Raw genomic sequence first — 27,202 nt, 5'->3', positions numbered from 1 at the left:
TGCCAAACCTATTATTCATTTATTGGACAAGTGTAGTCTTAATGCTCACACTTGAGGGTATGCTAGTAAATATGTTAAAAATGCTTGGAGCCTGAAAACTGACTGTCTGACAACACTCTTTCCTGTGAAGCTTGGTCTTAAATTGGTAGCTGGCCCTTGAACCAGCACCACTGAAGCCACTGCTAAGTTTGTCATTGACCTCATGAACCAAGAAAAAGAACTCTAAATTCTGGTTTGTTCAAGAGCAAAAATCCCACCTCAGATCTTCCTGGAGGAGATCGACACTCTTTCTTGTTGGATTACAGCTGCTCAGGCACTGTGCAGTCTTCTGAAAATGGGGTCACCCCATTTACAGGGAATGAGATGCACAAGTCGGAGGAACCGAGATCATCTAAGCCATTAACTTCATTTGTCTATTCCAAGCCAAGAATATATTACCAAGGGCAGATGGGTGCTGTGTAGGCACCCACAGTGGAAACCCAGTCCACCTGAAAAGCAGACTCCTGACAAGTGCAGGATGTCTATGTACTGAGAGGGAGAGTGGCCTCAGCTGCTCCTGGGTTTGCCCAGAGTAGAGCTCCCAGCTAGCCATGTCACTGAAAACTTTTAGGGCAATATAAAAGAGGCTCTCAGTAAAGCTGTGTTAGGCTTCTGTTTTTACTGGTGGGTCTTCTGCTCTCATTTTAATCAGGTACAGACATCTTCCAGTATTGCAAATAGCTGGAATTCCCCTGAGTATGCAGACAGCTGCAGCAACAGAGTTCTGCTGAGAGCTTTAACAGGTAACCCCAAATGCAGCATGTCAGAGACCTACCGGTCCTGTTTCCAGCACACTCCTAGCTAAACACTGAGAAGCTGGTGGATTCAGGTGGATATCGCTGGGCTGGTTCCAGGTTGGAAGTAGAAGACAGGAAAGACTACTGCATGCTGGAAAGCTTATAGTGTGTTTCCACCTCATTTGGAGTGCCTGTGCCGGGAAGCAATTTATATAAAGTTGCTATGTGAAAGTTGTATGTGTTCAGAATGGCTATATATATATATATGTAGAAAAGAAAAAAAAAATGGTAATTGTGCATATGTCATAGACGTTTGTATCATTAACAAGTGTGTGTCCTAAGCAATTTTACTTGGGGGATACAACTGCCAGTGCAGCTCAAAGGAATCCTCCAAAACTGCTGTTGCAAGCATGTGGGCTGGCAATTTATTTAATAGCTCCAGAGGGAAGAATTGTATCTTCAGCAGACAGCTGATGAGTCTTGGTACATTTTTTGTGAGTCTAATTGCCCTTCACCCATATAATCACTGACCCTCATCACACCTTGTCCATTCCCAAGCTTTCCAATTCGGGTATACTCAATCTTTTTAAACATTTTGGAATGGACAGTCATACTCTGTCATCCTGCAGACAATGAACTTCCACTGACGATCCCTGCACGGGAAGAGAAACAAGAGAAAGGTGTTAGTCAGATGGAGAGGGCAACTGCAGTGGGTAAGACTGTACAAGTAGGAAAATTTTATGCAAGGTATTGTGGCAACAAAAACATCTGTCTGGCATTAGCCAACTTTTCTCTGAGTGCCTCATGTTTTTGTGGGATGGAAGGAGATGAAATATGCCTGGTAGCTACAATTCCTTCCCACTCCCCTACAGGATAAGAAAATCAGCAATCTGAATAAGCAGGTCTCTGAACATCCTTCAGAAGACAGTGGCTATTGATGTTGATCAGTCCTAAACAGACATCAAATCAGTGGTCAATTGGAAAAGGATGGTTCTGTCTGCAGTTACTGTTGTATGATACAATATTCCAAAATATGTATGAAGTAAAATATGTGGGTGAGTTTCAAGCCGTTTCTAAGAGAGAAGTTATCCACATAGTAAAATTCACTTCTTTTCCTGTTGATAGGTCTGCTAGTTAGTAACCTTTATGAAAGATATGAAGGAATCAATATTGAGAGAAATTAAATTTGCTTCTCATCCTTTATCTCCACAAGTCACATGTGAGGCAAAAACAATAATATTTATAGGTGTAGGGAGAGTTCATGCTCTTCCTGGTCTGTGGGTAATTGGATGTCTGTACTCTTCTCAGGAGAGTGATACAACACGTATTAGCAGTTGTTTGTAGGAAGCATGGCTGGAGCAGCAGGATTCAACAGTGGAAGCCAGTGATTTAGTGTTCAATAGCTAACAAGCTGCAAATTTCCACCTTAGCTTATTGTGCACTACATTTCCCTTGACAAAATGGCATGAGTTCAGAAGATCAAATGCTGTCCTGCTGCGGAGCATACACAGTGAAAATGTTCCCCTTAGGCTGTTTGCTACAGGCTGAGGAGTTTTGATCTAAAGCACAGTCCTTGAAGATGGCAGCAGTCGTCTGAACTGGCAATGGGTAGCACTCCCAAATGCTTCTGAATGGTTGGATTCTGCTGATAGTGGTCTCCTCAACCTGAGACGTGGGATGGGCAGTGCTGCCACTGAACAGGGGCTCAGCAGCAGCTTTCCTTACAAGACCCTGCATGGTCCTGGTTTTCTGGTGGCCAGCTCCAAGGGATGTGCTGAGACATGAGGCCACATCTTACTAATGGCTGCTTCTCTGTGGCTCCATTGCCTGGCTGACTGTCCTGCAGGAAGGTTGATTTGACTCTTGAGCTCTGTGTTATGCATAAAGCCTCTCATTCCAGCTTTCATTTGCTGAAGTTCTTTAATTGAAAACTTATTACACTAATTCACAGGTTAATGCTGAATCTCATTCGGAATAGGATCTGTTTCATACTTGTCAGTAAGTCTGTGCTTAATTATATACTGGTTTATATTTTTATTTCTTCAGACCTTTCCTAGATAGGTTTTTACTGTAATTTCTAAATAAAACTGTTACCAAAGGTTAATGAAATGTAAAAACAGGAATTAAGAATTTTTAGAATTATTTTAGGAAGTCCTCATTTGGACTGTGTGTATGCTTTTCAAAAACACTGTTCCTTTGGTCACTGAGGTACTCAGAGAGACAAAAAAAAAAAAAGGCAATTCATGGATTAACAGGATTTTATGGGTCAAAATTATGGCCTGCTAAACTAGCAAGTATTGTCAGAGAGACTTTTAGCTCTCAAAAACAGAGGTATAGTCATTTTTCTTAGAAAAAAAAGTCTAAAAATAACGAACTGTTTGAAGTGATTAGGAAAGCTTAAACTAAAATATCTTCAAAGGCTTTTTTGTGCCTCTTGTTAGCTTGAGAACATTGCCTGTCATGAGTTAAATAGCCTGAACACAAGTTTTACATGCTTGAAGATGAAAAGCAGTCTCAAAATCTACCGTGTGTTTGCACAGACAAGCTGCATGTGTGTGTCATCCCAACAGGCTGGGTCTGGGAGTCGCTTCTTTTGCTCCTATTCTGCCTCAGCCAGCTGCAAAAAAAAAACTGTTTAGGATGACAAACATTGCCTGCTTCTGTGAAAGTCATTTGAGAGAGTTTCTGCATGAATCTGAATTACAAACTGCTATAGCAAGACAGTTTTTCACTTCATGTGCTAACCAGAACAAGTTGGTTTCAGGCATTCTGGGAGCTGGAGGCCAGAAAATTCATCAGCTCAGAAAAACTTCCTAGATCGCATATGTAAAATGTGTTCTTTGTAGTTTTCACCCACTCCTATTGCAGGTTTGTCTCTGCCATCACAGCAGTGGTAGGACAGAAATGGTGGTTTTTCCCTTTTTCAGGTACTGTGGGACCACAACCTTCCGACATCCCCGTGATGCTGCCGGCCCACACAGGAGGCTGTGTTAAGCTTCAGCCCTCACAGGCAGATATCTGCTCAGAGGCATCGGTTACCTCAGCTGCTCTGTTTTCCAGATATGTCATTGTGACTCCTGACATTACCCTGGTCCACATCCGATGGTGGCTGGAATCCAGCTAGAGGGGAGTGCACTGCCTGTATTATCTCTCCAGCTCTCTGCAGGGGCCATGGGGAACCAGGATTTAGAATAGCATTGGGGAATATTTAAGAGAGAGAAGGAAAAAACAAAACAACAAACAAACAAACAAATAGAATAGGGGTATTCCTTGCAGTCCTATAATTTACTTATCTAACTGGCTGAAAAGATACTTTCATGTCAACTATGTATGAAAGTTACTCTTCCACTTGTAGGAATAAATTGCAGACACAGCTCCAACCTTCTAATAAATAGGCTAATGAATAGGCCAGAAAATTATGGTTATGAATCTGCAGCAACTTGGCAGTGTGCTATTGGTTCTGGAAAGGTCTTACTTTAGGAAATCTTTGTGCTCAGGGGATCCCTAGTGAACTCCAGCAAGCTGAAAGCATCCCAGTGACAAAAGCATCTCGTCTCTTTTGGGTGTTGTTAGAGACAGCTCGAAATGTCAGTGTATTTGAACTCCCATTTCTCTCTCCTTTCTCTCCCCTTCTCCTTTAGCCAGACTTGGCAGTGGTAGGCCAGTGCAGTGCACCTTGCCTTGTTGTCTGTGCTGTGTTGGATAACAAATGCTTTAATATACTACTGGACTGAGGTGTCCGATAAAAAACGTCAGCAAAGAAGTAGCTCACAGAGTTGATGAATTAGAGGTCAGCTCGAGATGAAAGACCTCTCTTCCACTGTCAGGTTTCAGTGGCTGCTCACACTCTCCTTAAACCTTCTCTATTAGGGTCTCTACGGTTCCATGCAGACAGCACTGCTGAGTTTATATTTGTTCTAAATTTTAACACTTTATGTGCATAGTAGGGAGGAGGAAAGGCATCTTTTTAACTGAGCAGGGTGATTACAAATCCATTTGCATGACTGCAGCATCATGAGCCTCATTCAAGAAGAACAATTATAAGTAATGACCAGGACCAATCAAGAAAAATTAGTGAATTCATTTTCTGGAAAGGGATCCATGCACTTCCCATTGACAGTAGTTCCTGGTGTGGGCTCATATCAGTTAGAATTGTGTCGCAATGGATCAGGCAGGTTGCAGCATTCAGATTGCATTTTAGGTCTTGTGGTCTTCTCTTTGCATGCTGGCAAACTCCTCATTTCTCTTCAAAGAAAGTTAGGCCAAAATGAGTCCCTCAAAGGTGAGAAAGACTCCTGAAGATGTTCCACTTTACAGAGCTCGGATTTAGCCAAGCCTACTGTTACTATATATTTCTCTACTCAAATGTACAAGGCAGATGATCCCCTTGTGCATTTAAGTCACCTTTTCATAGAATCACAGAATCACAGAAGGGTTTGGGTTGGAAGGGACCTCAAAGCCCACCCAGTCCCATCCCCTGCCATGGGCAGGGACACCTCCCACCAGCCCAGGCTGCCCAAAGCCCCATCCAGCCTGGCCTTGAACACCTCCAGGGATGGGGCATCCACAGCTTCTCTGGGCAACCTATACCAGTGCCTCACCACTGTCGCAGGAAAGAATTTCTTCCTAACGTCTAATCTAAAACTCCTCTCTTTTAGTTTAAAACCATTGCACATTGTCTCATCACTACACTCCCTGACGAGTCCCTCCCCAGATTTTCTGTAGGCCCCCTTCAAACACTGGCAGGCCGCTATAAGGTTTCCCCAGAGCCTTCTCTTCTCCAGGCTGAATATCCCCAACTACCTCAGCCTGTCTTCACAGGAGAGGTGCTCCAGCTCTCTGATCATCTTCTTGGGACCTACTCCAACAGGAGCATATCTGTTTTTCATTGGGGGTCCCAGAGTGTCCTGATACACAGCTCTGGACAATTCGCCACATGGACTGTGAACTTTGGTCCTCAGAAGTACAAGCCTGACACTGAGTAGTGCTACAGATGAAGCGGCACTGTGTACTGTTTGAGGGAAATAGGAAAGGAAGATCTCTCTCTCTCTTAATTTCTAGTGAAATAAATGAAAAGCAAACCTGTCCACGGCAGAGAAAGTTGTTGTTGCCCCGCGGATGTAGTAGTCGTAAGTATACATCATCATGTCCATATCTTCTCCGTAGTGCCCTGGGTGTTCTGTTGTTAACCTTTAGATGAAGGAAAAAGAAGATAAAATAATGTACCATCTTACCTAGAAGTCCAGTGAATTAGATGCTGATCAGGTTATTTTCCTGTTTCTTTGTAAGTTCATGTTTCTTTATTGCACCATAAGATGAGATTTTACCTCTAAGGCTGCATTTCTCTTCTACGTTATTAATTCATGTAGCTGTTTGAATAATTTTCAGTAAGTTTAGAATTGTTCAGAGCAGGTTGGAATATTGCATGCATATACATCTGCAGCTGTAGGATAAAAGCAGCCTGAACAACAATTTAAAGCTTGTCTCCTACTTACATCTTTATTGCAGGGACTTGCTCAGGCCTTGTTTCAGTCTGTTTGGTTCACTGCTATAAAGTGCTGTAAATGTTGCCAAGTCAAATAACTACAAGCATTTATCCATTTATGAATTATATTAAATGAGTGTAGCAATTAATCCGTTCCTCTTTGTTCTTTCTACTTTCTTCCTAGCTTGTGATGTAAAAATATTTCTCTGGACAATATTTGTTCAGTGGATTTTATCTAAGAAGCTCAAAGTGCTTCTGCACTTATTAAACAAACTATGGTTGCTGCTTCCCTGAGAAATACAAAATAATTCTGCACTTGGTTTTAAGGACATTTCACAGATTAATGAACAGATGCAGGGAGGGGCTGGGACCTTGACCAGTACTTGATGTCAACATTATGTTAGAGGTTGGGAATGGGGACCTGGCACTCAGTCTTTCCCCGCATTACACCATTTGATGTGGGAGTTGCTAGTGGAGTTCAGTCAGCTTCGCTCCAGGAGAGAACAGGAAGAGTCGGGTCCCCTGCAAGGAAAACGCTGTCCCTGTTGAAATGCTTGGCTGAACTTCTGTACAGACTAAAAGGGCTAAAAGGCCTGGACAGAAATCCTGGCACCCAGGTTTCTGACTTCATTCAGCCCAGCAGCAGTACTTGAATGATGCTTGAAGGTGGGCCTAGCACATCCCAGCCAAACACTCGTGTGTTCACAGAGTGTTAAATCAGTGGGATTTGAGGATATGCTTAAATATTTTACTTGCTTGGAATGTAATTATTGGGATAGTTTTAAGTTTGTATAATTAGGTATTTTGGTGGTATTTGCTGCCCAAACCACGCACTGTTGGAATACTCAGAAACTGAAAGTTTACCTGAAAACTGAGGCACTCTGGATTATATATTAGACTGCTTTGCCCTAGATGTACTTGCTATAACAGAAAAATCCTCTGAAATTGCCACCGCTGTCTGTATATTTTAAATGTATTTTTGATCACTTTGTTTACCCCTTTCTTATGCTGTTTAAATCTTTGCAAAGCAGATCTGACTAAATTCTGGGTCATTTTCAGCTTTTCAAAGTAAAAGAAAATCATCACTCAGAACATCATTCCAAACCAGTCATTATTCCAAATGAAAAATGGGACGAAACCTGAAACTCAGGCATGGCTTTACAAGATCCCCAGGTCTCAACAGACAACTTCTTTGAACATCTCTCGTTCTCCTGCCTCCTGCCCTTTGGCCATGATAGTCATCAACCAACTTGTGAGCCATGGTACAAGAACACCCATGCCCAAGCGCATTTGGGAAGCCGAAGATCAGGGTTGGTCACAGCGTTCCTTGTCAGGGCTCTGTCCAAGGGCTGGGGGATTTGCCGAGCCCTCACAGCGCTGTGTTGTTGATAAGAAATGAGCAGCAATATTTCACAGGTCATGCAGGCAGCTGCTGCAGACTAGGAGAAATGGAAGAAACTGCATATGCCAGCAGTTTTGAGGATGGATGAGTAGGTAGAGTCATCAGTAGGCTCTGCAAGTGGAAAAATCGGAGCTGCAGTATTCAGCTCCCATGAAAGTCTGAAACGAGACCACTGTGGATTTTAAGGGAACTGGGTCAGACCCCCAGAAAGAGTAATTACAAATATTACAAAACTGTTTCTCATGGCTTCTCACCATTTAGCTGGTAATTTTTCCTAGACTAAAGACTGTCACCTTAATGTGTTTCTGTCAAGCCGTGGCAAACCTAATTTAGGCACTACTTCAATTGAAGGCTGATGGTATCATTTTTGCTTTCAGGACATCACCTCTTGTGTTCTCAAATATATATTTGTCAGTGTCAGACAGCTTACGGTATAGATTTGAATACTTTTTTTTATTTATTTACTTTTTAACCTAGGCAGCCTGTGACTTGGATGTCTAATATGCCTTTATGACCCCATAAAAGGACCTTAACCTGAGGATAAGCTGGTCCCTCTGTATAGCCAACTTGCTGAAATGCCCCCAGTTAGCAAAGAGCTGCTCTGGGGGCTCTGCACTTCATGTCTCGAGCTCTGATGGGAGCTAGGGTATATATAGTTCACAAAGCCTGACCTTTGTTACCCATTCTGTGTTTTACCCAGTTAATTTCAGTGGAATTCAGTGCCTTGAGGAGGATTTCTTTGCATGCATGAGTGAAGCCAACGATCTGAATTTGGAAACTTGAGAGTGTTTCTGGATCCCTAGCCAGAGAACCTGAGAAAATGGGGCTATGTCTGTGCTAGTAAATTAAACAACGCTGGAGATTGTTTCTGAGTACCATAATTTGATTGCTTAGGCTTGCAAACTGTAGGAACAAACCCTAGGTGTCCTGGTTTCGGCTGGGATAGAGTTGATTTTCTCCCTAGCAGCTGGTATGATGCTGTGTTTTGGATTCGGGATGAGAGTAATGCTGATAACACGCTGATGTTTTAGTTGTCACAGAGCAGTGCTTACACTAAGCCAAGGCCTTTCCAGCTTCTCACACCCTGCCCGTGAGGAGGCTGGGAGTGCATGAAAAGCTGGGAGGGGACAGAACCAGGACAGCTGAGCTGAACTGGCCAAAGGGATGTCCCATACCTCGTGAAATTGGGCTGAACAGTGAAACTGAGGGAATTGGCTGGAGGCAGCCATTGCTTAGGGACCAGCTGGACATCTGCTGGCTGGTGGTGAGCAATGGCACTGTGTGCCACTTGTTTTGTTTATTCTTTTTTGTGGTTGCTATTTTATTTTTATTTTTTATGTTTAATAATTTTCTTTCTTTTTTTTGTTCTTTCTCATAAAATCGTCTTTATCTCAGACCGTGAGTTATTGCACTTTTCAGTTTTCTCCCCCATCCCACTGGGAGGGGGCAGGGAGCGAGCGAACAGCTGTGTGGTGTTTCGCTGTCTGCCGGGTTAAACCACAACCCTGGGACACTTTTGGCCCAGACCAACTGGCACAGCCTCTGCAGAAAAATCAAAGATGCAGTTTGGGAGTTAGCATGTGTGGTACCATTCCCAACAGGCAGGATGTGGACACCCTGTTTTGAAGAGTAAGAGAGTTTAATAGTGTGGCTGCTTCCCTATTCTAGAGATTCCCCTTATATAATTTTAATTTGTAGCCTGAGCATCTGATAGTCCATCCTTGAAGATTCCTGGGTCATAATAGGTTTTTAAAACGTGACATAAGGACCAGATACGGATCAGGATTTCATTTCACTTTCCCCCATCGGCTCCAGGCTTTGGGGCTTTGTTTGTGCTATTATTTTGAGAAGACACTAAGACGTGTGTTTATATATGTTCCACCAAATGTGTTTAATAACATCTGTTTGGCATTCAGCGAGGAAAATGTTCTGTAATCTTGACCAGCAGTATGTTCTGGGCAGGCCAGACTCTGCAAAACACAAGGTTAAAAAGCTGCTTTCAGCCCTACTCAGAGGCAGAAATGAATAACTGAGAGTCAGTTCTCTGAACTTGTTTCATGAGCCTTTCACTTGAAGAGTAAATCTGATGACAAGCTCATGAATTACTGTGAAGGGTCCTGCAGACCTTTTGCAGAAGCAGGCGGTGTTATTCTGAAGCGAAGGGATGCAGTAGGGAGAGCCTTCATTTAGCTTCCCACTCTTTTCTTTCTGCCTGCTATCGTTTCCCCTTCCCTCTCAACTAACATCTCCACGTTGCTTTTCTATCTCTCATGGCAACTCTGCTAAGATATGTTCAAAAGGCAAGCATATACAATTACAAAACAAACAAACAAACAAAAAAAACCAAAAACAAACAGGATCATGATCTACTCTGAAGTTTTTCTTGTTGTATGGACAGATGCCTATTGACTCCATTTGTTCTGGAGAGAAAAATTATAAATAGTGCTCTGAAAGCAGTGTTCAAGTTCACTTGGGTCCGTGTGGTCTGTCTGTCTAATTCTGTTCACTTTGATGTTTGCTGCACTCATTTATGGAACCGTTCCCTTAAGCCCGTGCATCTCAAGGTCATCTGGATAGAGCGGTATCCTTTGGAAGGAAATGCGATTCGTTATCCGCAAAGCAGGGCTCTGCAGTGTTAGCCAGCCCTTCTCTGTTATCCCTGTTTTTTGGAGACCTGGGGATAAGTCTCACAAAATATACATGTATCTCCCTGAGAGATCACACTGTAGAGTTTAGAGCATAGGGATGGATATTCAGTACTTGATTTTCTTGTCACGGAAGGGAGAATGGTCATTTAACCCAGCATTAAAGGTCTTCTCATAGTCTGCCCAGCGCAGGACGGTGCTTCCCTCAGCATTTGTTGTAGCTCAGTGTGTAACTTTATTATCAGTCTTTTGACTAAAAATACCGTGTTTTACTCAGTGATGTGATTCTCCATATCATCTTTAACTACCTACCAGGGTCATACAGACAGATAATTTCTTTACAGACATGGTAATATTTGTGAGCCACATGTTTATACCCAAGAAGACTCATGGAACAAGTACGAGACACCTTTTGCCCATTGGTGAGGCTTTGCCTACCCAAAGGAGTTTGGAAGAACAAGGACAAGGCTCATTTGTGAAGACCCATAGCAACATGCATGGATGAACTTCTGGCATTGACCTCTTAGTCAAAAAAAAAAAAAAGGGATTAGGGGAGCATGGAGAAACCTGGGAACTGCTGGGTGCTGAGACAAAGCTGCTGCTGCCATTTGGAGTGACCTAAGGACTCCAGGGTGGTGCTTTTGGTGCCCAAGAGGGTACACGAAGGAAAACACTAGAGTAGAGGCTTGCAGAGCAGCAGTAAGAAGAGCTGTGTTGTATTGATCTTGGCATCTAGGCACTGAGTAGTTTGATGTCAAACAAACCCTGAGGAGCAAGAGGATCAGTCAGAAGCTTGCAAGCTGAATTCAGTGGAATTGTTTCCTAAAACCACATATGCACAAAGGTGTTAAGTTCGAGGAAGGAATTGTAGGGGAGGAAATAATAATGTGAGACTTTTAGCAAGCGATTGTCTTTTCAGTCCATATCATCCATTTGCAAGAATTAATACAGAAGACAAAGGAACTTTGCTCCTGCTTTGCTAATCTATTTCAGGTTAGTATGAATTGTATGATGTTTGAACACAAGAAGCTTGGAGCAGTAGGGGCGTTGCTGAGAACAAAAAGCAGGAAATTCTACATTAAAGGCTGGGGAAGAAAAACCTGTGAGAAAGAATGTGAGTGGTTCAATGTGTATGAGGGAAAGCAGGAAAACCTGGCAGAAAAGGTATTTTTCAGGGTATTTAGCTGGTGTAGAGTTGGTGTGGGATGGCATCTCTTCTGACTGGTTTCCAGCCCCCACCCATTCCCACGTTTTTCTGATGTACTTTACAATAATCCTATAAATCTTGCTCAGGGCAGGAAAGGGAATGAAAAAGTCAGGATCTGTAACAGGATTACTGTTGTTATTATTGTAGTCTGAAAGTAGTAATGTTGTTTATTTTCCATGGAGAAGAATGACTACGTTAGGGATTAATAGAAAACACAGTGTTATTCATTTGGCACCGAGAAGAATGCTTTGTACTAATCTACAACGATCCTTAGCACTCTTTTAATGATCGACTTCAAAGGTAGGTATTATGAATCTATTTTTCACTGATAAGAAGATCTGGTCACACCGAGGCCTTATTACCCCTTACTGAAGTAAATAGCAATTGTGGGTATACCTCGCCTTCAGATATGAGGCAGACAAAAGAAATGAGTCTTTTGAAATATCAAAGACAGCCGGTGGCAGAGCTCATGGTTTCCTGCTCCAACTGTTCAATAGATTTATTCCCTGCTAGTAAGTGTGTTGTTTTGGAGTGTGTTACCCTTTTCTCTTCTTGTGCAACTAGCAAGACGGATGGCTGGTCTCTAACCTTCATTCTCCTCCTCCTTGCCCAACTCTTCCTCCAACAAAGCCACAGCCAAAAGAAGGAGCTGTTTCATTTCAGGAGGGAAATACAGGCTTTAACGTTAACTTCCTGACCTTTGAGGACAAGGAGTGTCCTATGAATGGCCTTACTCTCTCAGATGCTATTTTATAAGTGCTTCAAGAATATGGATTTCCTCAAAGAATTTTGTTTCAAGAACTGGGAGCCTGCATGCCACATTCAATGAAAATGGGAATCATGTGCCTCTTTAATCAATTTCAATTTATCCTCCAGCTGGAAGACAGCAGGCATTCCATTTTAAAAAGCATGCTGTCCTGAAAAGCCAAAGAAAGTCTTAGTAAACTGACTACAGAAATTCCTGCCAATGAGTCCAGTATAGATCCCAGGTTGTTGGCCTGCCAGGGTAGGAGAAATGTCCTGGAGCTGCCCTAGATAATGTGCTTCTCCTAAGGTGTTTCTGGAAGGCAGTCCTGGGGATTGGACTGCAAGGTTTTACTGGGGTAACTATACAATCCGTAAAAAAGCAGCAGAGGGGAACTGAGTTCTCCAGAAGTTTATTTTTCCTCCACATCTATTCTGACCTCACCTCCTGGTTTTGTCTCTCTGCTGTTGGTAATCTCTGAGAAGCCTGTTTAGGATCTCATCAGCTTCAATATGGCTTTGGAGGCAGGTTGAGTCAAGAAAACAAATAAGTTCTTTAATCCCCACAGCTCTTGGAAAAAGTAATTGTTTGCCTGGACAATGTCACTGTGACAGAGAGCAGCCACAGCTCCAGACAGACCTTCTGGCACATGGACTGCTGGTTGTTTGGAGAGGGGAAACAGTTGTAAACAGTCTGTGCAGGCTTGGGGCTGCTCTGTGACATGTGTTTGCTTTTGAGAGTATGGAGTCGAGCTTTCAATTTCCTGGCAAAGAGAAAAATCGGAGGCCTAATGGGACCATTTAATAATGCCGTCTCTGCATCTGCAATGGATTTGTTTCCTTTATGGTTTGAATAAGCATACAGTTTATTTTACTGTGGTAGCATTCCCCAGCCAGGTGAAATAATTGGAGCTTTTCTGCCTCCTGTGGGGAATGTTAATTATTTTCAGAATGGTAAAAATGTGCAGAATCCATGACAAGGCTTGGCATGGTAATGAAGGAAACAAAGTACTTGTAAAAAAAAGTAAAATAGCAAATGCAAAACTATGAGACTGGAAGAGATTAGTATACTTATTTGCAGTATGGGCTTACTGTGCAGGTAAACGGAATTAATGGTGAGAAGATAAACTGTGAAACAAAAGTGCTAGGACCTCAGAGTAAGAGTATAGATGCTACCAAGCAAAGTCCTTAAGCATGTGTTTGGCTTTAACTGTGTGTTTAAATTAAGCAAAGTGTTTAAGTGTGGATTTCAGTCTGCATGATGGTGTCATAAATCAGTATTCCATTAAGTGCCAGCAGGACTCAAACAACAGAGAAGAAGGTTCTGGCTATAAAAACTGGGTCAAATTCTAACAAAATATTTGTGTGGCTCATATTCATGGGGGAAAACTGTCTTTTTCAGTGTAGGGAAGAAAAGCTCATTTAAGGCAAATATATTCCTGAAGAAGAGCCAAGAGAAACCATACATAAAGATCACCTGTCTTGTTGTTTATATATATTTGTCAGAGAGACGTGTAAGGAGACAACTGGAAGAAAAAGGATCAAATACCCAAGGTGAGAATCAATTTAAAGCAAGGCCCTCGGTATTTCCAGTTTTCCTCAGATATGCCTTTCTGTCTATAGCTGGTTTCATAATGAGAGATTCATTGCAAGTTAAAATTCAAGGCTCTGAAGGAATTCTGCAATGTGGATTGTCTTTTAATCCAATATGTGGATTTTCCTGTGCCTCACACATGATCCATGAGGCACCACAGTCATCACATACTTTCCTGGTGTTATTTTCCCACATAGCTGTATACTGATAGATGCCTTTGCATGACATTAAGCTGCTTCAACCAAGAAATATGAGTCACCGGCAGGTTAATAGCCATTTCTCCACAGATAGTTTGTTGACAACTAGTTTCTGGAACAGAATAAATATCATTATAGGTTTGGGTAGAAAATGTAATAATATGCTATACACACACGTTTTTATTGTGTTTTATATGTGTATACATTTTGAGATATTACCCATGGTAGCCTGGAACTGTTTGGCAGACTGGAGAACACAATCTCAGTGGCAAATGCGTCTTAAACTGAGTGCACAATACAGACCACAAGTGTGATGTATGAACAAGGTTTTTTGACGATGTCTTTAAAATGCCATTGGAAGTGGAGTTTCGAGTAAGAGCCCCTGGGTTTAGTGAATTGGAAGTCTAGTTGCTGTACACTGAAGTTTATCAGTTCAGACTAGACATATCTGTAGTACTAGAAGTGGTTCCAGGGCATGGGTTTTCATGCTACCACATTGTGGTTCATGTTGTTCATACTCTAGCATAAAAACTAGCACTCCCCCAGACACTGTCTGGATGCAGTAGAGGGAATAAAAGAGAAAAGAAACTGTTCCCAGCAGACAATGAGCAAGAGACCACTGTTTTGGAGAAGAGGGAGAGTTTAGCTGCATGAGAGTTTAGCTGCCAGCCCACTCTTCCTTCTGTTTGGGATCACAGGATAACTCTGGCTGAAGGAGACCTCAGGAAATCTCTGGTACAGCACCCTGCCCAAAGCAGGGTCAGCCACAAGGTCAGACCAGGCTGCTCAGGGCTTTTTTCACACAGGTCTTGGAAGACCAATAGCTTGAAGAGAACAAACGGAGCTCCAGATGGAGGGACTGAGGCTGGTAATACCCGGTGCCAAATGGTTGCCAAATGTACCCATGATCACATACTACATGCCAGAAGCTTTTTGCAAGCCAGGTGAAGATCTTTCCAGAGGTTTTGTACTGTGGGGTCCAGTTCTCCACTCCCAGAAGGATGTGAGTATATGGGACTTACACCATGCTTAGGGGCAGAAACACTTCACCTGCCTTTGAAATGTTGCCTTTATCTGCATGGGAAGACACTAGCTGTTGAACTGCATAAGGCATTCCTTTCCAAGCATGAGACATGGAGTCTTGTCACTGTTTTGAACAGAAGGGCAACACAGGAGTTTGCGTGCAGCTGGGATGGAAACGCATCCCAGACATCAGTAACCCCAAACATTTACATTTGGGCTTTGCACTGCTCTGAATGCCAATATGCAAGGCAGAGACAAAGCTGTTCCAAGTTGTCAAGACAACATCTGAGGGAAGCAGAACTGTCAACAACAATAAAAGAAGTCAAAGAGGATTTATGCTCTTTCACTGGAAATACAGGCAGCATTAGAGGAGTAAGAGTTTGGAAGAAGTGCTTAAAAGCTAGCTTTAGTTTTCCTCAGAGGGAAGAGCCTGGGTAGGTGTGTAAATAAACCCTGAGGTAGAAAGCATCCATAGGCAAGGTAGGCCGGAGAGAGGGCAAGAAAATGTTCAAAGGCTTTTATAGAGTTCCTGTCATTTAAAATCCTTAAAAATAATAACAAATAAATAAATAAAACATATCTATTTTCCTCCTTACTGCAAAGAGACTGAAGTCTGCAAAGCAAGGCAGTGCTGTTGTGTTTGGCCAGTAGCCAGCCAGCCAAAGAAAGACCAGGGGGCATGTAAACAGTTTGTATGCATCTCAATGGGAAGTTGACTTCAAAGTTGGGTTCTGGAAGCAAAGATTCAAACACAGATTTTCCCCCCTTTTTTCTAATTTTTCTTATTTATTTACTATTTATTTTTAAGTTCAGGGGTTATTCTTTGCATCAGTGAGAATAGCTAGATTAATAGCCCTGGAGCCTAACGTCAGGAGTTCTGTTACACAGACTGGACAGAAGCAATATGATCTTTCCATACACAGTCTGCTTCTGTGCTTCCATCTCAGTTTAGAGGAACCACACCTGGGACAACAGGGAAGCTCAGGATGTGTAGCTCATTTTTTATAGCCTCTGTGAGGTTGCCAGCACCAGTCATGATACTGCATTGAAGTGAGGCCACCTTTTTGTTAGGTTTCAGCTATGATCAGGAGCTCATTTTGACTTTGGGCTTTGAACAGCCATGAGAGGGGGAGCAATATTTATGTACTAAAAATACAAAAATCCCAGGTTGTCAGACAGAGGATGTTTTTTTTTTTTTTTTTTTTTTTTTTTTTTTTTTTTTTCTGAGGTACCTGGAAGGAAGTTCAGTATTGGAAGTCATTGTGTTAGAATAGCGTAGCACAGAGATGCTCATGCTCCTGTAAATGTGTTGGATCAGGTAATAGGAGCTATATTTGAAATGTAATTTCATTTTGGGAATTCCTGTCATAGTTTCCAGCATAGATAGGCTGTTGTTGATACCTAGATTTGTTCATTTAGGGCTAGCTAATGTGTTGTATTGTTCAAGGCTCTCATGCTCTTCCCTTAAGTCATGGAGCCTCAAGAAGCCTGTGGTCAGATTGGAAATAACTTATTTAGTCCCATAAAACACAGTTAACTTTTTCTTAAATAATTATGTTAATGGGCCAAGGGGCCAAAGACACTTAAAGGAACTGCTGGGGAAAAGAGACTAATAGGTTTGGTTTCAGCCTGAACTTACCAGCATGAATATGGGCATCGCCGGCTGTAGCGGCAGCAGTAAAATTGCCATTCGCGGTCAAGCACGGATGGAAAATACTGACTCTGGAAACCAGCCACCAGCCCATTGTTTGAGCAGGTCTGGTACCTAAAAGAGAAGTGAAAGAAGAGAACTTGTAAGAAGATGTTGTCTTAGATTCCTTACTAGTTTCAAGCACTTCTGAAAACAGCATTTTTTATTCAGGGCAGAAGCTAGGGATTTTGCTTTGTATTGTGAAGCATTGGCTGAATGTGCTGTATATTTAGTTACCAGTTTATATAAGAAAGCAGCAGTAATTGACAAATAATGTCTTTGTGTTTACATTGCACTTAAAACAGTTTTTACTGTTTTTAAGTATTTAAACATTCCAATATGTCAGTGAAACAAGAAAATTGTTGTGGTGTTGCCATTCTCAACTGTTTACAAATCATGAGACTGACTTCAAAGTAGTCCATTAATACCTTTACGTTGGAGTTTGAGCATTTGGAGTTCACTGGAGTAATTTTTTTGACTGCTTCTCTACAAAAAAGATAGCTTAGAAACTCCTTTATATGAGAAGTTTATCACTTCCTTTCATTTTATTTCTTTCTCAAGTATTTTTTTCAAGGAGAAGGCAGTTACTGCAAAACATTATAGGCTTGTGATGAAATGATTATTTGATAACAATCACATCAGGAAAATTGAGACCCGGGTCTTACGAAATTATAAGACTAACATAAATTTTGTGATAAATCTGTTTCTTCATGCTTTCTGTGTACTCAGGAATTCTGTCATATGGGTAAGTCAGTGCCTTCAAGGAGAATATGCATGGTCTCCAAGCATGCAAATACAATCCTCTCTTTCTGCTCACCCTACAAGAATCTGGACACTGATACCCAAAGTAATTGAAGTAATAATCAGAGTTTGAAGAGCTCATTTCTTTGAGAGTACAGACAAGGAGAAAAAGAAAACAGACAGCTCATTAACTCAGATGATGAGCACTCATTCTCTCAAGCACCATCCTAGCCTCATTGTTTCCCCGTTGGGGAAAATTGCAGGAATTTAGTTTCTTCCATTTTCTTTCACCCTTTATCAAGGAAAAGTGTAGCCGCATGTAACAAACCTTCCTTGTGATACCTTAAAGTCAAATACATTGATATATCCAAGAAGTAAGTTTACGATTAAGAAATATCAAAAAAATAAAAATAATAATCACAGTTTCAGTCAGTAACCTCAGTTTATTTTCATTTTTTTGTCCTATGAGAAAAGACTAAGCGAGCTGGTCTTGTTTAGCCTAGAGAAGAGGAGATTGAGAGGGGTTCTTATCAACCTCTAAAAATACCTGAGGGGACAATGTAAAGTGGATAGGGCCAAACTCTTCTTAGTGGTGTCCAGTGAAATGACATGGGGTAATGGGTGAAGGGTAGCGAACCACGGGAGGTTTCATCACTAGATGAAGAAGAACTTATTGTAAAGAAGTGGGTGACAGAGCACTGGAATGAGCTGCCCAGAGAGGTTGTGGAGTCTCCAAGGTAGTGGAGATGTTCAAAACCCACTTGGACTAGGTGATCTCTGGAGGTCCCTTCCAACCTCAGCCATTCTGTGATTCTGATTCATGAGCCTTTCCAGAAAGAGACACACATCGTCTAACACTCTGGTGTTTTGAAAGCCATTCACTTGTGTATACAGGTGTTAGTGCTTGCAAAGTATGAGGCTCAAGGGCTTGAATGCAAAAACTGAAATAGTGATCAGTTTTGACCAGCACATAGATGAATTCCTCTGCCTGACTTTCAGCTTCCACCTTTGAGCCAGAGGTCTCTTCTGTATGTCTTTTCCATGGCGTTGTGTTGTTCAGACAAGATTATTTACATTTGTTTGTATCCCCGCATCTCTCACGTTGCTGGGGTCACTCATATGTGCTGTACTTTGTCAGACTCCTTCAAGGACCTCCAGAATTAAGCAGTGATGGGGACTCAGAGTTGCTATGGTATCGCACCAAGTAAGGCAGTTTGGCTCACACTCAGAGGATTTCAGCAGGACTTTGATAGGAAGTTGCTCTGTTTTTTGGCACATGGGCCATGGGAACATATGGCTAAGACTCTGTGTAAACATGTTGGATAATTTCAGATGATTGGTGTTATCCTGAGGGAAGAAAGGTTGATGCACAGAAATATTGGGAATGAATGTACCTGTTGCAAAATGAGCGCCTTTCTGCATTAATCTGTGTAAAGTAGAACCAAACTTGTGTCTCCTCATTTTCTTCTTCCTCCCCCTCTTCCAGTTGCAGGCATTTCCTCTGCTCCCTTGTGCCCTGGGAGATTTTGTAGCTCTTGTGCCTAGGTGCAATGCTGTGACTATTTTGTTCCTTCATTTCTTTTGCATTTCCTCTCAGAGGCTTGGCTTTGCCATGCAATTTTCCGTTTCAATTGATCAGCGCTCGATATTCCTACTCATGTTTGTCTTTGTGAGAGATTCTTCCTTCCCCTTTTCTCTCCCCACTTGATTACATTCAGTCTGCAAAGCCCTGCTCTCCTTTCCCTACAACTGTTTTTATTTTCTTAACACTTCTACTAATGCACTCAAATATTGATGGAAAGATTCATTTTCAGAGAGTCGTCACAGGTGGACCCTTCTCTCTGTTGGGGTTTGAAAAAAAACGTGGCTAGCACAACACTCCCATGCTTACATATGTAGATATTTGAACACCAGACTTCAGGAAGATTTGATTATTTATGATCATGGGTCTATGTTATCATTAAAAGCGTGTTTAAAATATATAACATGTATGTATACATACACGTATATTTGGAGTCTCCTTAAAAATTAGTTTCTTAGATGCAGAGTATAAGTGGAAATAAATCATGTCTTGTAATTGCATTGCTATTTTATTTTTGAAACATTCAAAGGAAAATGTGAAATGATCTTTTAAGCTCATGTTCATTTCTCCCTCTCTAATTTTGTCTCATGTTCATAAAGTACTGCAGTCCATTTTTCAAGCTCAATATTGGGTTCAGTGAGAGAAAGATAATGGTGAAATTGAAGTACTTTTCTTTAGCTTTGAGATAATACAAGATTATTTTTCTTGCAGTCTTTGTAATTTTCAAGTCAAATCCTAATATTCCTCTGGAAATGAAGAAATGCTCTCAGAAGTTGGAATGCTTATTCGTGAGTTCGTGTAAAATCTTTTCTCCTGTTTTTCTTCTCCCAGTTGGCCTCTTCGCTACAATCAGAACATAAGTCTTCAAAGGAAACAAACAACCCCCTCCCCACACACCTTTTTAGTCAGATGCTGTATGTGCTGATCAGAAAACAAGACTTAATTTGTGATGATTTCTTCCTTCTGTGTGGAATTCACTATTCCTGTCACAGTAAATCCTGCAGACACGTAGGGTGAATAAAAACCAGTGATTCAGTGAAACCCTTTGATTTATGGCCAAATTAGAAAACATCCTTTTTCACCAGACCCGCTCTGTAGCACTTTTTGTTATAGAGATAATTCAGAAATAATGTTGCTGGGCTTGTTTCATTCTTGAAGTCCTGACATGGCTAAGATACCTTTTAGAAGGTGAATGCAGAAGAGCGTGAGAAACCAGCTGGAAGTGCGTGGGATTAAATTTGGCAATGAATGGGTTGTTTTGTTTTTCTTGTTGGCTCAAATTGTGTTGCATGAAGAGTTGCCTTTTGGAGCTGGTACTGGGAGAAGAGGAGGTGAGCTGGCTGGTAGATGGAGGAGTGGGCAGATGGGTGGCAGTGAGGGTCAGGTGCTGCTGGATGGGAAGTTGCCCTGCCCTTCCCTCGTTTACATCTGCTGGAGATGTCAGCTGTGTTCTGTGGAGAGTTAGTTGAGAGCCTTGTGCTGGGAGGAGTTCTGTGTAGTAACAGGTAGGGTATGGCGGCTGAGGCTTCCCACTGCCTGCTGCAACTGCTACGAAAAGCTACTCCTTTGCTGAATCTTCTTCTGACCAGGTTAGTAATTAGTGTTGTGTAGTTCAGCCAAGGTGAACAACCAAAGAGTGTATCTCCATTACCAGTTAGCTCAGGTCAAGACTGCATTTCTGAAGTAAGTCTCCTGGTCATCCTTGCTTTCTGCTCTTTGGTTCCCATTGCAAAATGTTGGAGCGTGTAAATTGAATTCAATTCCATTGAATTTCCACTTAACTGGAAAATTTATTCAAAAGCTTTCCTTGTTCTCCGATTCACATTTAGCCATGGACCAGACGAGAAGTGGTCTGAAGCAAACCCACGCAAAATGCGTGTGTGGATTTTGGGTGCTGTGCACAAACTGTTTCACCCTACAGAACCACTTAAATCATCCCACAGTATTTGCAAATGTTGATACAGTCTCAGAAACCAAGCATATAGCTCCTTGACTCAACAGTTGCCTGCCAAAATGAAGACAAACATTGCTTGCAATAGTATTCTTGCTTTGAACAAAAGCACCATTTGTGGGGATACTTCATCCTTATGCCTGCGTCTTATTTTTGTTCTTTGCTAGACAATGCCCCAGAGTGCTGTGTCCCATCTAAAGCTGTGTTGTAAACCCATCCCTGAGGCCCTCCGTCCCTCAGATATGTTAGAAATTAGCCTGCGTAGCATGCGTATCCTGAGGATGATGACCCGAAGAAAAACAGATCTGTTGAGCTGCAGTAAAGGATACTTTTAGAGCCCGTATTGAGCCCCTGCCATGCTGGTGAGGTAGCACTCCCCAAAGCTGCCTGGAAACATGCAGCCTGACACACAGTAGGCATGTGGTCGTGGCGTGTTAAGGGCAGTTTGTTCCTTACAACAGGGTTACCTGAGAGTGTCTTCTATGTACCTTCAAAAATCCCACTTTATTTTTTTGCTCCAGAGCAGATGGCTTCTGTAAAATTTGTATCATTAATTACTTCAAAGCTGCCTCTCTGGAGCCTGTCAGAGCAGAACAGCTCTGTGTACTATGGCGAGATGTCAGACACGACAGACTGACCCAGTAGAAATAAAGCTGCGTGCTTCCATCTGCAGTCCTGCCCGGAGCGCGTGGAGAGAGGTGGCCTAACCTCATGCAGCTGGTAGGACCATGGCCAGAGTGTGGGAGGCATTTGATAATGAGATGTTATGCTGTTTTCCTGTAGTGTTGTTTCACCAAAATCTCTTTCTTCCAGTATCCGAAACTTTTGGTACAGTTGTTTTTTTTTTTTTTTTGGGGGGGGGGGGCTGCCCCATAGTATCGGGTTGTTTTTGTGGACTGCCCTCCCTCTGTGTAATATGGTTAGTCGCATGATGAAAGCTAATTCGATGATCCATCTGTTGTTACGGATGAGTGAGGAGAGAGAAGTGGCTGAGGGCAGGTTCAGGACACTTGGAGCACTCACAGTCAGACAATGGGAACTACTTCTGCGTGTTTGATTAGGCCGTGCCAGTCTCCAGCAGCCACTTCTATGAGGAGTCTTCACTATCTGTTGTGGGGAGGGGAGACGTGTTGTCATCCACTTCCACATGCCAAAGGCTACTTCTCTATGAACGTCTGCTAGGTTTTTATTTCCCTCACAAAAGCTAGATAATCATGCAGGGGTAAGTGCTGACTGTCGTTTCTCCTCACTGCGCAAAGGGAAGGCAAGGTCATAATCCCTCTCTTGATTTCTTTCTGCCAGGCGTTGGCGATGCCTCCCTACCCACAGAAAGACCCTCCTCCCCTGCAAGTGTTCCCACTGGACTCAGCTCACTGCAGCTGTGCTAAAAGCCTGGAGCGCTATCCCTTTAACATAAACCTAGGATTGTGGAGAAATTAACTTGTTTGTGTAGACAGCACAAATGGGAATATTTTAAAAGGCAGCTTGATTATCAGGCTTGGGTAATACAGCCTCAAATTTGAGTCTTGGGATTGGTCAGAGATGGAGAACAAAAACAGTTCCTCACAGATGTACTGGGGTGAGCTGCCAACGTCTGAACAGGAGGCTATTACAGACACTTCCTTCCTTTGCTCACGGTCTGTCCTTGCACCCAGTTTGTGGCAAATAGGGCTGCATGCCTGCTTAAAGGACCTGCATGTGTCTTTGTGTGCATAAAGAGAAGGGAAAGAGCAAGAATGAGAATGGGGTGGGAGAATCTAGATATCCATTTTTTCCAAGTCCCATCCAAAGACTTTCTCAGAAGCCTAAACAAAGAAAAGAGCCAATAAACATGCATGAAATAGCGCTTTGCTAGAAACGTTTCTACTTTGTGCTGTATGGATAACCGGGAGTATATTGGGGATATGGCACAGTTCCATCTCATATGTGGTGGAAAACAAACATTTTCTCCTGGAAGGAAAAGTTGCCTTTCACTTACATGCTTTAGTTTATTTAGTTTATTTGCTTGTTTCATCCCTGCCCTTTGATACAATCACTTTTAGGCCAGAAAAAAATGTTTTTCTTAAGTACCTTGTTCAAAGACTGGTCTGTGGAGACAGCTTTGTAGTATCCAGGGAAGCACTGAAGTAGTCTTGCCAGCTTAGACCTTAGATCTTACATGTTCTTAGGTGGTGAAATACCCAAGGTCAAACTTCCTCCAGGACAAATCAAGCTAAAAACATATGTTTTATTCTGTCTGAAAAGGCACAAATCCTTGAGATGTCACAGCAAATAAATAACTGTAAGGCCAAGGACTCTGTAGGATGAGGGGATGTCCTGAGGACTTCCCTATTTCAGACATGAGTATTTCCAAAGTATTCAGGAACAGGTTCTGCTCCCAGTGTTGTTAGTATCTGGCTTAGCAGATAGCCTCTGCAGAGACAGTAGGGCTAGGAGTAAGTTGTTGGGACAGATTTAGCAAAGCCTTCATAAGCATACTTAACTTTAAACGTATTCACAGATTTATGGAGCGGGGAAGGCTGAGAAGAAATTAGTCATCTAATCAAATCTTTTGCCAAAATTTTCCTTGCGAGTCTTCTAACACGTTCAGAGGTTTCTCAGCAAAACACAAAAGAACAGAGGTTCAGCAAAACACAGAGGAACATGCTTTCTTCAGAAGTGCAAATGCACATAGATGATTTGTTGATGCCTGATGTGGATCTGTGTCATTGCCCTCTTTTTGCTGAATCCTTTTTTTTTTCATATCTGTAAGATGCAAAGTCTTACAGGTTTAATCCCAAAAGTCCATATAATGCCTAGCGTTAGTGTAGGAAGCAAACTTACCTACAACAGCTCTGCCAGTGATCCCCTCCCGCCCTCTAATACCTCCAGCTCTCCCAGCCCTATGCCCCCTATATTAATTTCTACCATTTTTCCCTATAATGCTAATGGCTTTGTATTCCTCTCAGTTCCTCTTTCTAAAGCTTTTATTGCTTTGTTGTCTTCTCTAAAGAAACCTCGCTTGGATTTGGCTGTGTCGTGCAGCTGCACAGCAGTCAGAATTGGTGATTTGTGCAATGCCACAAACATCATTTGTCAGAGGTAATTTTTTTGGTTTCTGGCAGAAACACGTTTTTGGTGTTTCTGGGAGATGGCTGAGAACTGGAGGGAATTCAAAGGAGAGCTGTATGTTGGAAACTTAAAACTTGGAGAGGAAAACTAGAAGAACAGAGATGTGTTCAGTCTGAAAGCAAAAGCATGGGTGAAGGTGAGGCATAGATGCTACCTCCTAAGAGATTTTGCAAAGATTGCTGTGTGCTCGTTCTCGTTACTCCGTGAAGGTAGGGCAGGGAATAAAAAGCCTCAATTACAGCAGAGGACATGTAGTTAAATTATGGGAAAAACGTGGCAATTTTGTGGTTATTGTGAAACAAGACATTGAATGTCCTTGGCTGTGATGTGCAAGGTGAGACAAAATGCCCTGTGACTGCAGCTGAAGAAGAAATATTACAGTTCATCCTCCCAGCATGGGAAGTGGACTAGGTAGCCCAGCAGAGTGCTGTGTCAGCTGATGTGAGGATGATACATTGCTCACAAACACATTTGTTATTGAGGAAATCAGTGCAGAAAGGGATTGATACAGGTTATGACTCATATTTGTAATCCAAATTGATTATTGAGTGAATCTTTTTAGAGCTTGGGGTGGCTCCAAATAGCACTGAAATGAGTATGGAAGGCAGCAAAAAGAGGCAGCTATGAGAAGCAATGTGAAGACTGCCAAGAGAGTAGGTGTGGGATTATCAAAGGCCCCACAAATGGCATCTGTGCTGTCACACCAATGTGAGCTTTGGGTGTGGTCTCGGACACCCCATTCTGTTTTTTGTTTTTTTTTTGCTGGCCAACGCTGGGTTCTTGGGCAGCAGCATTTGGGCACAGTGAGGGCTGTGCTGGCATGCTGCAAACCATCCTCCGTGAAGCACTATAAATGCAACCAGACCAGCCCTGTGGTACAGAAAACTGCAGAACGTGACCAGGCACAGCTAAGATGTACAGCAATAGCCTAAGGAATTAGGAGCACAGGTTCACCTTTGCAAAGAGATGTGTGTTCCCAAATCGCTTTGGTGCCTTTGACACCCCCCCATGCTCCACCTCTAAATTAGGTAGAAAGAAAGAAAGAGATCTATGCAGAGTAGACAAATAGATGTAAAGATGTTAGACTGGAAAGGTCAGCTAGGGAAGAAATAACTAGAATAACTCCAAGAGCTGGGAGGGAGTTAGAGTTAAAAACATTAAAGAAGGGTTGGACAAGAAACATGTTTGGAAGAAAGATAGGGTTGGTTGAATGGCAATAGGAAACATGTAAGCGAAAAAAGAAGGCAAAGTGAAAAGAGTTTTTTAAGAGATGGAGAAAATAGGATTCAGATGGCATGCTGTGGATGTAGTCATAATAAGCACACGGAGTGTGATGATGAATACGGCCTCATGGTTCAGCTAGCAGAAGAAAACATTCTGTATAGATTGTACACTACCCTGTTTGTAAGAAGTAAACTTGAGCAGTTGCTGTCAGGGATTTTTGGAAGGAGAATAACCATTTTATTTTGAACAACAGAAAGGTATAATTCAAAATTACTATGCAGCAAGTAGAAATTGCACCAATGTATGAAAAATGAAGTCACCCAGTATTATCACAATGTCTTCTTTCTGTCTGTTTTGCAGCCCTCTCCCTTTCTTTTCAGTTCTGAAAAGTGAAGTATAGGGTCAGTCTTTCTTTCCTTAGGAATTGCATCAGCCATAGGAATGTATCCCATGGTAAATGAAATACTATGAATAATTCAGGGCAAAACTTTGAATCATTTAAAAAGCAGAAGCTTAACGTTTCATTGTTAACCTGTTCCCATATGATGTAAAATTTGCAAAAGTCACATTGCAATTTCTGGAGCAGAACCATTTAAAATATTTGAAAATATTCTTGCATTCATTTCATCTTGTCTAAAGAACATTTTCATATTCAGAGTTGTCTGAAAATATTTCACATTTCATGAAGAAATCAGTAGAAAATTAAATATTGGGTATATGCTGCCTAAACATGATTTGCCATACATATTTCCAAAAATTATTGTGGCCACAAAATATGATCACTTTTGCCTGTAAGCATAACAGAAAATGTAATGTTTAGTGTACCCAAAGTGGCTGTACGAAGGATTTAACATGATCTTCTGCTATCATTAACATGGATATATACGCTGTCATTATCAGGGATATATATGCCACCATCATCACTCGTTAGTGCAGATTTTTGGTTCCTGTAATACCAGCATGACTAGAAAACAGCCTTTGACTGGGCCTAAGCCAAAAAGCTTAGCAATGAAAACACAAAGAGAGAAGCCAGCGCAATACAGAGATTTTTTTTTTCTAGTGATAAGAACAGGAGGTCGGTGTCACGAGCTAGACAGTTTGTTCCCCAATTTAGTCACCAATTCAGCGTGTGGCCTTTCAGAAGCAGCTCTGTCCTGTACTCTCTGAAGGTTTGTGCCTCATTTTCCTCACCTGCAAAGCGACATTTGCGAGACCAACCCCCTTGGCAGATGAGGCTGCAAGTGACCAAACAGCACAGCACACTGAGACCCTCCAGCAAGGAAGCGCTACAGAGGAGGCAGAGGGGATGCTGCTGACCGCCCTCACGCATGCATCGCGATTAAGGGGTCTCAGGCAGTTACTGCTCATTGCCATCGCTACGGCTGCAGTACGAGCACCCGCCTTCCAGAGGGGGTATGAGGGCTGCGCCCTGCCAGGACGGTTCGGGGTGTCCTACCATTCGGTGCCCGCCCTGTTGATCTCTTCCCACCAGCACTCTGTCGGCTCACCGAGGCTCTGGGCTGCCGGCATGCAGGCGTAGTTCCACAGTCTGTCGGAGCCTTCCTTCTTGCTGAAGACACTCCTGACAGCCACAATCACCTGCCCGTGCGGGCACTGGAAGTTGAAGCCCTGCCGGTACACATTGACCCATTCATCGTTATCTCCATAGTTATAGGGGCCGTAGTAGTAGTCACCATACTGGCCCCATGCCACTGTCACCAGAGGCAGGAACACCCAGAGAAGGACGAGGTCCATCCTGAGGATGTTTCTGGCTTAGAAATGCCCCACTGGTGTGTTAGGCTGGCTCTTTTATATTGCCTCTAACATTTG

The 27,202-nt window shown here is 42.3% G+C and overlaps 1 protein-coding gene across 1 annotated transcript; it reads right to left on the bottom strand.

Annotated features, from left to right (window-relative positions):
• Nucleotides 1-27,202, bottom strand: DPT (dermatopontin). Its single transcript, XM_005029553.5, has 4 exons — nt 26,829-27,202; nt 16,713-16,838; nt 5,859-5,966; nt 1-1,429 (listed from the first exon to the last, which is right to left on the bottom strand). Exons 1-4 carry the CDS (start codon nt 27,125-27,127, stop codon nt 1,363-1,365), a joined length of 600 nt encoding a protein of 199 aa, XP_005029610.1. The 5' UTR covers nt 27,128-27,202; the 3' UTR covers nt 1-1,362.

The sequence above is a fragment of the Anas platyrhynchos genome, chromosome 1 (assembly GCF_047663525.1).
Source record: "Anas platyrhynchos isolate ZD024472 breed Pekin duck chromosome 1, IASCAAS_PekinDuck_T2T, whole genome shotgun sequence".
Classification (NCBI taxonomy): Eukaryota; Metazoa; Chordata; class Aves; order Anseriformes; family Anatidae; genus Anas; species Anas platyrhynchos.
The sequence above is the reverse complement of the archived record's forward strand: the minus strand, read 5'-3'. Positions and strand labels throughout refer to the sequence as shown.